Genomic DNA, 16,616 nt, shown 5'->3' on the forward strand with positions numbered 1-16,616 from the left:
AACTCTTTCCCTCCTTTCTTCCCTTTCTATTGCATTGAGTTTGGCCATCTGGAGCCAAGAAAAACAATTCCTACCCTTTTTCCAAAAGATAGGCCTTTGAATATTATAAGATAGTGAGACTATCACTCCCAAATCATTTCTTTTCCTGTTTCTCCTTTCCCCATGAAATATACTCACCACCTACCAAGGCTGTATACTGATACTTACTATGTATCAAGTAGATTTCCAGTATTTTTGCATATGCTTTGTACTTCTTTGATAGGAGGAAGATATAAGTGAACTAAAGTATTTTGAAGTACTCACCTATTATTTCCCATAGCCCCTCCAGTATCATCAGAAGACATTCAGATTGGCTAAGAGTGAGGTCAGAATTAGGAGAATGGACCAATGAGCTCAGTCCAGACAATATATAATAAGTGAATGAATTTTATATTTATCTAGGGATGAGACCACTCCAGTCTAAGACCATGAAGGGAACAGATGGTTCCAGGCGAGGGGAGAATGTAGGCTGCTCTAGAAAACTTTATTTAACAATTAGGCTAGAAATCATAATGCCATTTAGTCTCAGGCTAGGGAATTTTCTTGTATATCTACATCTAATGACCTTTCTCTGGTGTTTTATTTCGGAATTTGCATATTATTTTGAACTTTGTGAACAATCTCTGGAAAAGGTGCTTGTGATGTCTAGAATATGTGGAATTGAGGAAGGAGGAAAAGGGAGAAGCAGGGGCTAGAAAGAGGCACCCAAAGGTGGTAGCAGTATATGAAAAGACAAGGTAACTAGAACTTGGATGCTACTAATTTCTGAGCTTATAAGACCAAGCTGCCTCAGGGATCAGGAAGGTCAAGGGGTTGGGCCCTTTGATGAAGGATCAAGGAAGGTTGAAAAAGTAGTGAAAGACTGTGGCTAAGGTCCTCCAGATCAGCTCTCAGAGGAGGAAATAGTACTCTAGGAAGCTGGCCATGGGATCAGCAAGTTCTAAGGCCAACCTAGACCCAAGCTTGTTTGGCTTTGATTAATTTGTTAATGGCTAGGTGTACTGCACATAATCATAGCATCTTAGAATGTCAGAGCTGATAACAAAGAACCTAGGATGTCAGAGTTGGAAGGGCCATTACAGATCATTATGGAGGAAGAAGCAGACTCACAAAGGAAGGGTATCTTAGTCAAAGTTCCAGAGCAAAGAAGCAAAGGAACTAAAATTTAGGTTTTTCTAGCTACCTGCCTGTCTAGGGTGCTATATAATGAATCATGAAGCAGGGGATGATGGGAAAGTCCAGAATCCCTCAGTATCAATGCCTGATGGCTAAACCTATACAAGTCTCAGGACTATAGATCTGCAGTTCTAAGGGACTTTAGAAATAACTCTAAGTTAATATAATAACAATGTTCTTGGAAGGAAAAGTACAAAATATTCTTTAAACAAATCAAATTTTAAACATTATTAGAGAGGTGTTATTTTTAAACCTGTGGCAAATTCTATTCCTTTATCTATCTGCTTTGTAAATGTGGATTTTTACACTGCTTTTTCCTAAATAAGTTCACCATGCATACAAGACCATTATTCAAGTTGTAATTAATGTCTTCTTGACCAGGGTCAGGAACCACATCCCTCTCCTTTCTGGGTTTTCATGTCACTCCTACCTCTCTGGCTGTTCTTTCTGATTCCTCTAAAGGATCATTATCTATGTCCCACTCTGGAACTGTGGGTGCCCTTCAAGGCTCTGTCCTGCACCCCCTTCTCTTCTTCTCTCTAAGGGATCTCTTCTGATTTGTTATTTATTATCTCTATGAAGATGACTCCCACTTCTGTAACTGCCTAGAAGACAAAACCTACCAGTTGGGCTGTGGATGCTTTAAAGGCAATATGTCCCACAGAGGATTCCTTATAATCTTTCCTCCTCAGCCCAGACCACCTTAGTCAGGCAGTCAATCAACCTTGATGTTTTGCCATCCCTCACCTTTCATGCAGAATCAGTGCTTGAACCTTTTTTGTTTTTAACCCCCTGACATTTCTCTCATACATGTGCTCATCCAACTACCACCCTACTTCAGGGCTAGCCTCTCGATTGGGCTTCCTGCCTTGAGTCCCTCCTCTCTCCAATCCAGCCTTCATACAGTTGCCAAAGTGATTCCTAAAGCACAGCTCTGACCACGTCACCTCCTTGCTCAGAAATTCTAGTACCTTCCAGTTACCCCTAGGATCAAATATGGTCAACTCAGTTTAGCATTTAAAGCCCTTCACCATCTGGCTCCAGCCCATTTTTCTAGGCTTATTCCACGTTGCTCTCTTTCCACACACTGTTTGTTTCAGCCAAATGGGAATTCTCTTATTTCCAGATCCTAGCATACAATATCCCATCTTTGCAGAGTCAGTCCTTTATGTTTGGACTGCATGCCCTCCTCACCTCTGACTCTTAGAATCTCTAGTTCTCTCCTAAGCTCCCAGTGAATGCCACCCTCCTGTGGGAGGGCCTTTGCTGATCATATTCACACACATACCCGGACATCTCTCAAGTTATTTGGGAGCCACCACATATATATTTTGTATGTATTTTTAGAATGTAGGGTGCCTGAGGGCAAGGATTCTTTTCTCTGTATCTTTCTCTTCCTGGCACCCCTGACATAGAATGGGTGCTTAATAAATGCTGGTTTGCCCCCATTCTAAATCTTCATCCTGGGGAGTCAGGACCCATGAAGCTTGCTGTTACTATGTTATTAGAGGGACAAGCCTATAGAAGGAAGGGAAATGGCTCAGCACCTTGGAGCACTTACCTGGGAACACTGAGTAGGAGGAGATAGAACTGGTCAGCACTGGCTAACTTGGTTTTCTCCTCTTGGAATGATTTCAGATTTTCAATCTGGTAAGGACAGAAACCACAAAGGGATGAGGGCTCCTCACCCTAGGAAGACCCAGGTCCTGGTAGCACAAACTACTGGCAGCAGCCCCTCGTCTGCCTCCCCACAGCATCCTTGGATTTCAAGCCCTGTGTGCTCCAGGGAGGGTTCCCTGACCCCTCCCCAGCCTTGCTCTGACTCCTATAGCTCTTCTGGCTAAATAGCACACCTCGGTTCTGGATCACATTTTGTCCCCTTTTAATTTAAATATCGTGTGTGTGTGTGTGTGTGTGTGTGTGTGTGTGTGTGTAACTCTTTTCCTCCTTAGATTATAAGCTCCCTGAGGGTAGGACTCCTTCTTTGTCTCCTCTAGACCATGCAGCCTCAGGTCTTGGCTAGGATCTCTTCTTTCTTTTCTGTCCCCATTGTGTGGGCAAGCATAAAACTGGGCACAGAGAGAGTTTAATAATGTTACTGGGTATCTTCTTATTGAAAAGATAAAGTCAAGAATCCTTTCCCCCAGCACAACTTACTTCATGCTTCTCAGGCAGCAGTTTGAGGAGCTGCTTCAACACTTCCACATCAAACCTGGTCCTGTCCCCTCTTCGGATCATGTCTGTGATCTCCTCATTGGGGCTATAGAAAGGGCAGTTAGGTGTGAGCTCAACATTCCACTCAATAAAGCCAGGATTGGCCCCGTATAGGCCTCACTACTAAGTAGGTAGTCAAGGACGGAGAATATCTCAGGCACACAGAGACAGTCATGGCCTCAAATTTGGAGATCTCAGAAGCCATCTGGGGCCAGAGCTGACTAGTTCAACCATGGATTGTCCTCTCCCCTTGAAAGCCTTGCCCCCTTGTCCTATTGCCCCTCAACCCTGACTACCAGATGAATTCCTGCATCATTGCCTCTACTGTTTCTGTTACCATATCATCATATGCTAACGTTCTGGAAAGTAATTTGGAATTGTGTTCCCAAACTTATTAACTTTGCATATCCTTTGATGCCACTATACTCCCAATTAGGCCTATACTCTGAAGAGATCAAAAAAAGTGGGAAAACACTTACAGGTACACAAATTTTTTATAGCATCAGATGTGTGTGTGTGTGTGTGTGTGTGTGTGTGTGTATGTGTGGTAGCAGCAAAGGAATGGAAACTAAGGATATTCCTATCTATTGGGGAATGACTCAATAAATTATGCCATGTATAATTGTGCTATAAGAAATGACAAAAGGAATGGTTTCACAGAAACTTGGGAAGCCTTAATGAATTGATACAGAATGAAGTGAGCTGAACCAGGACAAGTCATAGAATAACAAGACTTGGAAAGTCTTAAGAACACTAATCTCTACAGTAGCCAATCAGATTCCGGAGGATCCATGATGAAACATGCTGCCCATATCTTAAGAGAGAGGTGATAAACTCTGGGGGACAGATTGAGACATATATCTTGTGGACATGGACAAGGTGGGGATTTGTTTTGCTTGACTACATATATTTGTTGCAAGGATTTTGTTTTTCACTTTTCAAAGTGGGGGTTGTGAGGAGGGGGATGGGGAGAGAGAAGGATTTTTGTTCATTAGAAAAAATAAATTAAATTTTAAAAAACATTGTGTGCTAGTAGAGGAAGTTGCAAAACTGTGTCTCTTTCTTCTCAAAAGATATCCTTTCTTTCTGTTTAACTGAGAAAACTGAGGCCATCTACTACGTGCTCTTTCTCCCCTACTTTCCTCCTCAAAACTCATCAATGACACTCTCCCATTTTCTCTTCCTTAGATCTAGTCTTTAAGAAAGGCTCATAGGATCATAGATTTAGAGTTAGATATATCTTAGAGTTGGTTCAATCCAATGCTCGTCATTTTACAGTTGAAGAAATGGAGGCAGATAGAAGTTAAGTGTCTTGCTCAGTATCTGAGGCTGGTTTGAACTCAGCTCTAGTGTTCTATTCACTGAACCACCAGCCCTCCTATTTCCCTCCAGGAGAGGATCCTCCTTTTGAGTCCTTCAAATTCTCATTCATCTTCTCTTGCTCCTCTCTTTCTCCCTCATCTTATTCCTCCTCCCACTATTTTATCTACTTAGGTCTTTTCCCACTGGCTACAAACAAGCCTGTACCTGGAAAGGAGTCTCTTCTATCACAAACCCAAATATTCATCAGGGATTTTATGGGAGGGACTTCTATTCCAGAATTGTATTTTTAATAGGCATCTCTGGAAGACACACAGTTCTTCAAAGGAAAAGGAGATTGAAGGCTAACGGTGGCATTTGTGACATCACTCCCATGGGTCCTTTTTGGTGACAAAATTTGACCTGCCCTTCTGACTCTAACACTTACCATTTGAATTGCTTCAAAAAAATGTTCAAATTGAGACTTTTCTTGGCATCTAGAAATGTAATCTGGGAAAAGAAACAAAGTACAACCCCCAAAGGAGGGATAACATGAGAAGAAGTAGAAAAAGCCCTGGGACAATCATAGGCAAAGTCCCTTCCCTATTCTGAGCCTCAATTTTCTCATTTGTAAAATAGGAATAATAACCTTGCTCTACCTGCAGGGTTATTGAACAGAAAGCACTCTGTAAACACTGTAGTGCTTTCCAAATGGGAGCTGCCCCTCCCCACATAGTACATTTTTTACCAATGCCCCCAGCCAGGCTACCTCTTTGGGCTCCTTCTTGACTGGGGCTGCCTCCTTCTCCTTGGGCTTTGTGGTTGGGAAACAGAAGAGCTGTTCGATGCTGGTATAATCAGGCTCCATATCCTCACTGCTCATACTACTCACTGAGGCCCACATTGAATGACTGTCTGGAAGATAGGAGAGGAAGCAGAGTAGTGTGAGGAGACTGAGTATGAAACATACCTTCCACCCCTTGGTAGAAAGGTGATGGAATAGAGGTGCAGATCCATTCTCGGGCACGGTGAAGTGTGCTAATGTGTTTTGTATGACTATACTTATTTGTTACAAGGAAGCACTTCTACTTGTGGGGGACAAGAAGGGTGGCAGGATGGGTTAATGAGGAAAAAGAAAAAAGTTACATTCACAGAAATTAATTTAACTCTCAATCATCATTAAAAAATATAAGTGGTAGTTCTAGATACTCAATATTCAACCCATAAGTCAATCCATAAACATTTATTAAGCACTTTCTGTGTGACAGGTCCTGTGCTAAGTGCTGGAGATACAAAAAGAGACAAAAGATAGTCCCTGACCTCAAGAAGCTTACAGTCTAATTAATGGAGGAGACCGCTTGCAAACAATTCTACACTAAGCAAGCTATATACAGGACAAATAGAAAATAAAAAGGGAGCAAGCATTGGAAATAGGAGGGATTAAGGAAGGCTTTAAGTTTTGAATAAAATATTTGATGAAATGAAAGAGAAGCAGTCTTCATGATTCACCAATGGGAATACTATGTGGACCATAGAATTTCAGAGATAAAAGTAGCTATCTCATCCAACTCATACATTTAAAAGGACCCCAACAACATACCTAATAAGTGAGCATCCAGATTCTATCTGAAGACCTCTGCTAGTAAAAGGAAACCAATGCTATGCTGAAACCAGCTTGGAGAGCTATGAAATTTCCAATGAGCATTTATGACTTGGAAATTTCCAAGCTCTACAAATCACAGCTTGATTTATTGTTTTGTGGTCTGTTTAGACCAGAGGTTCCCAAAGTGAGTGATACCATCTCCAGGGGGAAGGGGAGTGTGCCAGAATGATGTGGGAGGAGGCAGTAGTAGCCTAAGGTGCAATTGTGTGTGGGGGTCTTGAATAAAACTTATTTTTGGGGCAGCGGAAGTATAAGGAAAGAACATAAAATTTTGAAATCATGTTTGAAACATGAAAAAATGTTGAATCATGCATCGGCAGGAATATGTGCGTGTAATAACTTGTTTACAATAAATACAATAGATATGTGGTTACAAGATGCAATATTGTGTTATCAAAATTTCAATGCAAATTTACAGTATGTTGTTAAATTTAAGATGTGTCATTTTAAAAAAATTTATATTTTTTTGAAATGATGCAAATTTCAAAAAAACTGTTGAAAGGGTTAAAGAAAGTAGATTTCCAGGGGGCACTGAGTAATTTTTTTTTTTTGAAAAAGGGGTGGTAGGCCAATTAAGTTTGGGAACTTCTGGTCTAGACTTAAGAAAGCGATGGAGAAAAAGTTACTAATACAGATTAAATTTCAAAGTGTGTCTTACATACCTCTCAGCCCCTCCTTGGAGAGTTGGTAATTAAACACTTACCAGCACACCCCTGGGAAGGAATGTTACTGTCTCATAAAGCAGCTGGTTTCCAGTGACTTTTCTTTGTTAATTAGTTGCTATTTATCCTGTACCTAGTTTTTTGTATATATTTGTTTGCCCGTTGTCTCCTCCATTAGACTGTATGCTCCTTCATGGCAGGGACTGTTTTTAGTTTCTTTTTGTATTCCTAATGCTTAGCACCATGCCAGACACTTAATAGGTACTTAATTTTTCCTCCCTTCCTCCATTAGCTCTAACAAAGCTCTAGTTCTGTGAGGTCCAAGGCTCCAGGCTGGATCCTTTACAGCAGTGATGTAGAAAGATGGGCCACTAACCAGTATATAAGGATCTCTGCATTCTGACTTAGTTTTAAAAAGCAATATTATCTGTTATATTCTATTTTTATTTATTTTGCTAAGTAGTTTCCAATTATATTTTAATCTGGTTTGGGCTATCCTCAGGGAGTGTTGTTGGCAGCACATTTGACAACTCTGTTTTACAGGGAAATCTATCAGGATGAGTTGGTTGCCCCAGGAAGCTGGCTCTGGAACCAGGTTGGGGGGTTGTAGGATTGGGATCCCTGAGCTCTATAACTCAATAATCTTGGACTCTTAGTTTGTTCTGTTTAATTGGGTCCCGTAAGCGCTGGGAAAAATCTCAGGTAAGTTAAGACAAAAAGAAAGGGATGTAGATGCTCAGACTAGGTACAGATTGTGGACATGCTTATCCTTGAAGCACAAAGAAAGGCCTGCAGAGATCCCTGAAAGTCTGGGTAGGAAAAGTTGAGTTAGCAAAGAGAGTCAGAAAGAAAACCCCAGGTAAGACTAGCGCTAGCTGTCCTTTCAGTCTAGGGTCTCATGTTCTCACATGTGGTCTTAGTCATGGAGTTAAAATTTCTTACCTGACTTACCAGGGAACCTATGACCAAGGGGAAGACCAGCTGACATCTATGCAATGGAGGGGAGATATACATGTTCCAAAGGGAATAGAACGGGGGTGGAGGGATGGAAGAGTAAGTTGTTTTGATCTAGAGGTGGAAGGGCCTAGGGTAGGGACTTCATGCAGGACAGCTAGTGAGAGCAATGCTCTGTCTATGAAGGTAATACAGAATAATGGAGATAATACTGGTTTTAGTCGACAGACTACTCTGATGCTCAATCACTGTGTGGCTATGAACAAGGCATTTTTTCTTCTCTGAGCTTGTTTCCTCTGTAAAGACCTGCACTACCTACCTTACTTTCCAATCAGGGGAGGGTGGTGGCCATGGGGAAGGTATCTGCTTCACCTACAACTCAGGACATTTCTGGTTGCTGGCTTGGGAAGTGTGGTTATGGGTACCTCCTAAAGAGGGTGAGAGGGAAGTGACGCTGATACAGAAAAAGCAAAGGCAGATAGGACTTTGGGGCAAGTTTGGGATGTGAGAAAACAGGGCACATCAAGCCAAATGGTCCAAATGGAAGGCCTGCTAGTCCTAAAAAGCTGCCTTTGCACGCATGTTAGTGATAAAGACAGAGATCTGGCCTAGGGAACTAGAAAAGTTGATCAATTTTAACTTGATAAAATAACTTGAGAAGTTTAGGACTAACCAGTCTGAACCTGGGTAGTTTTTTAAAATTCCCATCTCTAATGACATTCTTCTGGTGTATTATTGCAACATCTCTTTTGTCTTGTCAATAAACTGTAGAAAATACACAACTGTGGTTTGGTAATATGTAATAATGGGGTTTAAAGTGAAAGATGGAGAAACTGTTATTATGGAAGTGATGGGGGAAGGGGAAAAGGTTACTGGGGAATAGAACTAAATATCAATCAAGCAGGCGAAGGGGCCAAGAAAATCAGGGAGTTTGGGGCCTGTCTTGGAATGATGTTCAGAGAAAACTTTAACAAACAAACAAACTAACAATAGGTGGAAGGCAAAGGACCTCTAGATGAGTTCAAAGGAAAAGCAGGTGTCTCAGCAAGTTGATGTGAGCCACTGAGACCAGGAAACCATGGCAACCACGTGGGGAAGTCCTCTCAGTCAATCCAGTCTCAAAGAAAGGTTCAATACCTCTGAAGGAAAAAAACAACAACTAATCTAACCTGCGTGGGATAGGGTCTTAGGAAAAGATAGGCTGGCCTAAGTGGCACAGACCTAGGACATACTGCTCCTACCATAGATGTGATGTAACAGTTTCTACCAATTCTTTGCATGACCTACATTGATCACTAAGTACAGATTCCTAAGAATATCATCCTTCTATATAACCACTGAAGGCAATGATCTGCTCCCAAAATGCCATCATAAAGCCTTCCACTTCCACAAACAAATTCACATGATTCAGTCATCTGTCAATATATTGTTGGCTGAGTTCATGCAGGTGTCACTTATGGGGGCCTTTTGATCCCATTCTTGGATCTTAATAGTGTCACAGGCGCCATCTTGAAATAAACCACTTTCAGTTACATTCAATAAATTCAGGCGTAGGTTACTTATTATCAGCCTTTACTATTGTTTGGTCAAGTGATGCTTGTGGGTCCCAAAAGTATTTCTGAAGGCTTTTGACCTGGTTAGCATGTGCTCTAAGAATGCCTATCAGTCTTATTCCTCCTTTTTGGTGTGAAAATGTTAATCTTTCTATAGCTTCTTCAGAACAATGAGTTTTGAGTTCCATTAATCTTGTATGGGGTTTCTGGTTAATATACTTGCCAAATCCCTTGTGAACAATTTTACTGTGGATTGAGAACAGGATTTGGAGTCAGAAAATCTGGAAAATCTCATCCTTTCCAATTACTAGCTGTATGATGGGGGCCAATCACTTTCTCTTTCTTAAGTTTTTATTTCTTGATCTATGAGGACAATAAAACTTATCCCATGAGGCTTTTGTGAGGCTCTAATGAGATTGTTCACATCTCTGCAAACTTTTCCACCTTTGTACACCTTCAGGTGCTATGGAAATGTCAGCAAATAGTCACCCTAACAACAGTAATCATTTGTGTACAATTAATATTATAAAATTCCTCAGTGGAAGTTGGTAAAGTGATCCTTGGGCCATTGAGAAGCTTTTAATTATGACTTTTATCTGGTCCTCCTGCTTTCCAGTTTTACAGAGAATCAATAATCATCTTCCTCATTGTAACTGTTTTCTTGTTCATTAGATATAGGCTTGTCCATAGTCATACAACTGTAACTGCAGAGTGGGATCTGAACCCAGAATTTCTTGATTTCAAATCCAATATGTAATCCACCAGGCCCCCTTACCATTTCAGACTACTATGAATCACGTAGTTTGGTGACACCCTTTGTGACTATTGTCCAAGAACCAGCCATAGGGCAGAAAGGTCCATCCTCAAGGGTTGGCTTGAGAGGAGGAATTTGTTCAACCACAGTTAACTCATGAATCTACCTGCTAAGGCAAGGGTTCTTAACCTGGGGTCCATGAACCTTTTTTTTTAAAGTATTTTACTAACTATTATAATAATGAGTTTCCTTTGTAATCTTATATATTTATTTTATGTATTTAAAAATATTATTCTGGAAAGGAATGCCAAAGGAATAGAAAACAGAATAGAAAAAGTTAAGAATGCCACGACTAAAGAATGGTGAATTGGAGATCAGTGTTGGTAAAGGAGGACTCATACTAATGAAATGATGGATCCTTCAAGTGTTGAAGGCAGTGTTGTAAACCAAAAGGGCTCTTGGGTAAATTCTTCCTTGGGGTAGAGTGATGTAAACCAGGAATGCAATCTGGGGAAGCAGGTGCAGCCTTACAGAGATGTGACTGGGATGATGGCCTGATCTGCCTCCCAGCAGCTGGTGTGGGGACAACAGTGAAACTGAGACACCAGGGGAAAGAGAAAGAAGGGGTTTTTGATCCCCATCCCCAAATTCTGCAGCTGTGGGGGACCAGCTGAGGACAGATCAAATCACATGGAGGAAAAAGGGGAAAAACTGTAGATGAGATGGATCCTGGGTAGTATTCTTCCGGCTTCTCTGGCTAAGTCGTAGGTGCAGAGGACTCAAGAGTCAGAAGAGACCTAAAATAAGGAAACTGTGGCCCAGAGCTGAGAGAGGATTTGTCCAGGCCTTCTGACTCCAAATCCACTATTCTTTTCAATAGACCACAGTGCATCTTTGCAACAGTTTCTCTCGTGACTTGTTCTTTCATAAACTTCTCCCCAGCTGCCCAGGAAGAAACTGCATTAATGCTAGACATACCTCTTACCACATTGGAAGGGAGCTTCTGCCAGTTCAGCTTTTTCATCCTCAGAGTAGGAGGGTTCACTTTCCTGTGGTTTGGAACTCTTGCAAAACCTAGACCGTGGTTCACCTGGGCAACCACTATTTCTTCAATGCCATTCATTGGAGGGGGAGGAGGGACACAACCCATACCAGTCAGAGGGGGAGGGGGAGGGATGCCACCCAGGCCAGGCAGAGGGGGAGGGGGAGGGATGCCACCCAGGCCAGGAAGAGGGGGAGGGGGAGGGATGCCACCCAGGCCAGGCAGAGGGGGAGGGGGAGGGATGCCACCCAGGCCAGGAAGAGGGGGAGGGGGAGGGATGCCACCCAGGCCAGGAAGAGGGGGAGGAGGAGGAGGAACACTAGGAGAAGGGACATAGGTTTTACTGGACATAGGAGTGGCTGGAGGGGGGGCCCATGAAAAGTTGGGCAGAGGTGGAGGGGGAGGTGGTGAGGGGTGGCTGGCTGGCTCAAGGAGTGGGGCTACAGCTGGGGCTGGAGAGGGTGTCTGTGGCTTGGGAGTGGCAGAGGCTGCCTGCAGATGAATGGCTTTAACAGAGTCTGTATTGCCATTGTCTGATGATGGTGCAGAGGCATCTTCTTTCGGGCTCCCTTTTGGTGATGGTTCCACTATATCTAGGCTAGTTTGGATACACTTGTGGGCTGTCTTGACCAGGCTACAGATCTTGCGGCTCTGTTGAGGCCGCATCTTCATGGATAGGAGTCTCTCCACTATTTCTTCAATGCTGCTTTCTTGGACTGCAGAGAAGGGACAAAGATGGAATAAAGTTAGGGAAGTAAATATGATGAGAAGTAGGAGGTGGGGGGCGGGGATTGGGAGAGAAGGAAAAGAGCAAGAAGTACCTGAAAGGGATGGACAGTCCCCACAAGAACTGGACTGGGGGTGGGGGGAGGAAGCAAGTGGTGACCTTTTCCAAACAGGAGATCAAAGAGGAATAAAGTTCTAAAGTCTACAAAGCCTAGAAGAAAAGACTTGTGTGAACATAGAGGATCATAAATGTAGAGCTGAGAGGGATCATAAGATAATATTTAGTCCAAACTCCCTCATTTAACAGATGGAGAAAACTGAAGTACAGAAGTGAAATGATTTGTCCAAGGTCACACAGTTAGGAAATGGCATAACTTGGATTTGAACCCAGGTCTTTTGACTCCAAATCCAGTACTCTTCCATATTTTAAAACCCTTCCTTCCCTCACCCCCAAATATTATCTTCGAGTATGGAAGGACTGTCATATAGGTAGGATTTGATTTGTTCTACTTGTCCCAGAGATCAGAACTAGGGGGTGAGCTTGAGCTTGGACTAGATAAATTTTTCTAAAAAGACTTAACTGATTAGAGCTATCCAGAGGTATAATGAATAGATAGCCTGGGAGATAGTAAATTCTCCATCACTGGAGGGGTACAAGCAGGAGCTGGGTGGCCCTGTCATGTAGAGGGGCCTCTTGAATTGGGTGAATTGGGTTGGATAGGTAGGACCAGAAATTTCTGAAGTTTCCCCCCCACCCCATCTGAAATTCTGATTCTGTTTAAATGAATTAGAAGGGAAACTAGAAATGGGCAGCGAGGCTGAGTGGAGAAAGTTGTTAGCAGCTCAAAAGTGGAAAAATGGGATTTCATTGAAAAAAAATAGGCCCCTTCCATCTCAGACTGAGGCAAGGCTAAGAATAAAGTCTCTAAGCCCATACAGAGGATGGAAAAAGAAGACATCAGAGTAAACACTAATGGAGAATCAGTATGGCTCAGTAGGAGTATGGGAATTAGTCAGAAGAGATTTGAATGCTGACTTGACCACTTGCTGCCCTTTTGACCTTGGACATGTTCCTTCTCCCTCTCTAGGCCCTCCACTCCTTCTGTAAAATGATGGATCAAGAAAGATTAAAGAAATAGGAAAAGGATCCATATGGTGGCAAAGAACAGAAATAAGGGGTTATCCATCAATTGGGGAAGATCTTAATAAATTATGAGACATGAATGTAATGGAATATTATTGTACCCTTAGAAGGGGAGGGGTAAGAGAGGAAGAGCAATAACCATTTATTAAGTGCCTACTAGGTGCCGGGCATCGTGCTAAAAACTTTTCAAATATCATCTCATGTGATATGACAAAAAGGACTGTTTCAGAGGAACCAGAAAGACACTTGTATGAACTAAAGCAGATAAAGTGAGCCCAAGCAGAACAGTTTATCCAGGAATCACAAAACCATCAACTTTGAAAGATTCAAGAACATTGATCGATGCAGTGACCAAGTGCAGTTCTAGCAGACAGACAGTGTGGGGCTGCCGAACCCCTGAGAGGTGGGCGACCTATTCAAGATGCGGTAAGAGACATATATTTTCAGATGCAGCCAATACAGGAATTTGTTTTGCCTGCCTATATAAAGGTTTTGTTTTGTTTTTTCTTTTTTTTCAAATATGGGAGAAGATAAGTGCTCGCTAATTGAAATAAATGGAACTTTAAAAAAACTAAGGGACGCTCCAGCTCTAAAATCCTATGATCCTGGCTGTGCATCCTGACTGTGCATTCCCAGGGCTTCCCAAGTCTCGGTCAGAGGGAGCTACAGGTCAGAGGGCTAACTTACCCTCTGGCCCATGACTCTCCCCAGCTGGGAACTCCTTGATTTCAGGGGCCTGACTCACTAGAATGGAATGTTCTAAGATGGATACTTGGCTCCAAAGCATTGACCTGTGACCTTGGGTGAGTCCCTTCCCTTCTCTTAAACTCATTTTCCTCTGTAAAGTGAGACAGTTGGACCAGACGATCTCTAAGAACCCATAAAATTTTATGTTCTTATCCCCTGGTTCTGATTTCTGCTCCTACAGTGCCTGTTTATCCTCACATTTTTCTAGGGGCCTTATCTTTAAGGTCCTGGTCTTTTCCAGCTCTAAAATCTTGTTATTTTAAGACAGACTCATCCGCTAAATCCTGGAGGACACAACAAAAGAACATCTTGCCTCACTTAGCAGGAACTGAATCTGGGGGACTGATTCCCCCCAAGTTAAGATCATAAAGTATGTCAGGATCTGCACATGGCAGAAGCATCTAGGACTATTGATGGGAGTTTGAGGGTCCTGTCTCCTTTCTCTTCCAAAGGGCTTATTTAAAGACTGGATTCTAGCTGGCATAACAGGGGACTGGTTTATGACCCTCATAAGCTGAAGTTCTGAGTCTGAGAACTAGGAAATCTAGAATCCTGGCTCTCCGATTTACTAGCTAAGTGACTATGGCAAGTCCTGCCTCTCTGAGTCTCAGTTTCCCTTTGTCTACAATAAAAGAGGTGAACTGGATCAGATTCTTTTCAATTCTTAAAAAAATCTATGGCTCAGATGTATAGGTACCAAGTGACAGAGTGAGATAGATGAGGCAAGGACTTTGTCATTTATTGGCTGTGACCGTGAACAAATTAAATGTTCTCTCAAGGCCTTGGTTTTCTCAGCTTTAAAATGCAAGGCTTGAACCCTAAAGTCTCTTCTGACATGTGGGCAAGCACTCTGCCAGCCCCTTCATTCTAGACCTAGTATATCTGTGGGGAGGATTCAGGATGGCAACGAAGCAGGCTAGCAAGGTAAGGGAGCTCTGTAAATAATCCCTAACCATGCTCCATTCCAAGGGTCAGTCTCATCACACCCCCAATGACCTGAGCTTCCAGAGGGCAGGAACCATGTTTTCCTCACTTAAATAGATCAGATACACACACACACACACACACACACACACACACACACACACACACAGTTTTTGACTCAGTCCAAAATGCCAACTCCACAAGTGCAGTCTGGAGGAGGCGCAGAATATCTGTGAAAAAGAGCTAGAGGTTTTAGTGGACTGCAGTCCCTGTGAATCAACAGGAGACCAAACAGTAGATAGGAACTTAGGCTGTATTAAGTGAGGCAGTGTTTCCTGAACATAGAAATCATCATTCTGTCAACCTCTAGCTCTGGTCAGGGTGCACATGGAGGACTGTGGTCAGCTAGGTGGTGCGGTAAATAGAATGCTGGTTTGGAGTCAGGAAGACCTGAATTCAAATCTGACCTCAGATACTTACTAGCTGTGTGATCCTGAACAAGTTACTTAACCCTGTTTGCCTCAGTTTCCTCTTCTGTAAAATGAGATGGAAAAGGGAATGACAAACCACTCCACTATCTCTTCCAAGAAAACCCCAACTGAAAAGTTGGAAAGGACTAAAGATGACTGAAAATTCTCTCTGTCTCTGTCTGTCTGTCTGTCTGTCCGTCTCCCCCGCCTCCTCCTTCCTCCCTCTGATTCCTATGCCACACCCTCCCATGTCCACAGGAGGGCAGCTCGGAGGATGAGGTGACTGGAGAATATTCCATGAGGGTCAAGTGAAGACACTGAGGATGTTTAACCTGGAGAACATGAGGAATGGGACCATAACCACTGCATCCAAGTACTAGGAGAAGGAGGACTGGACATGTCTCACTTGAAGCAAGAAAGCAGAAGTCACTGGAAGTTGCTAAAAAAAAAAAAGGCAAATACCAGCTCCTTCTAAGTAAACAGTTACCATCAGAGCCACCTTCCCTGCAAAGCAGAATGGATGACCTCAGGAGAATGTGATCACTGGAGGACCACTTTGGGGGGATGCTGAAGATAGCATGCCTCTTCAGGTCTGGGTTGGACTAGATGCCCTCTGAGTAAGCTTGGGGACTCTTGCAAGTTTGGGAATCAGGAGTAGGGGGTGGGGATGGCAGTAGGAAAGGATTAGGGCTGAGATCTCTCTACTCCTTCCTTACACCCAGAATGAGACTAAAATGAATTAGAAGGGAGTTTAGATATCAGTTTATTTCACCCCATTCTCTAAGCCTCTCCTGAGAACTCTCATTTTCCTCTCAGAAACATTACATTGTGTGCCCCAATATCTCCTAGAGACAGGCTAGAACCTCAAGGGGCTACTCAGGGGCTAGTGGAGTGTCATGTATGGGGGTCTAAGAAGGAGCATCAATGGTCGGCTTTATAGGTAGTCACAGCAGACAAAGAACATCAAAACTGGAAGGGTATAATAAGGTATAATGGTCAGGAGAGGATGTGGAATTCAGAAAATATTGGTGCTTGTGTCCCAGTACCGCCACTATCAGCCTTATGATCCTGGGAAAGTCACTCCTGCACTTATCACCAGTTTCCTCAATTATAAAATAGAGACAATATTTGTACTGTGGACACCTCACAGAATTGTTGTGAGGAGAGCCTTTCCTAACCCTTAAACTACATATGTGAGTGATGATTGCTATTATTTTTATTATTTCATCCAACCTTCTCATTTTACCAA

At 42.7% G+C, this 16,616-nt stretch overlaps 1 protein-coding gene across 4 annotated transcripts in view; it reads right to left on the minus strand.

The window, feature by feature from the left end:
• INF2 (inverted formin 2) overlaps nt 1-16,616 on the minus strand; it is an 83,010-nt gene that overhangs the window by 15,899 nt on the left and 50,495 nt on the right. For all 4 annotated transcript variants that reach the window (XM_072630061.1, XM_072630062.1, XM_072630063.1 and 1 more), the window contains exons 8-12: nt 11,293-12,072; nt 5,498-5,643; nt 5,177-5,238; nt 3,373-3,475; nt 2,777-2,862 (exon numbers count right to left, since the gene is read on the minus strand). In XM_072630061.1, the coding sequence (XP_072486162.1) occupies nt 2,777-2,862; nt 3,373-3,475; nt 5,177-5,238; nt 5,498-5,643; nt 11,293-12,072 (1,177 nt within the window). The remainder of the gene's footprint in view (nt 1-2,776; nt 2,863-3,372; nt 3,476-5,176; nt 5,239-5,497; nt 5,644-11,292; nt 12,073-16,616) is intronic.

This window comes from Notamacropus eugenii, chromosome 1, assembly GCF_028372415.1.
Source record: "Notamacropus eugenii isolate mMacEug1 chromosome 1, mMacEug1.pri_v2, whole genome shotgun sequence".
Classification (NCBI taxonomy): domain Eukaryota; kingdom Metazoa; phylum Chordata; class Mammalia; order Diprotodontia; family Macropodidae; genus Notamacropus; species Notamacropus eugenii.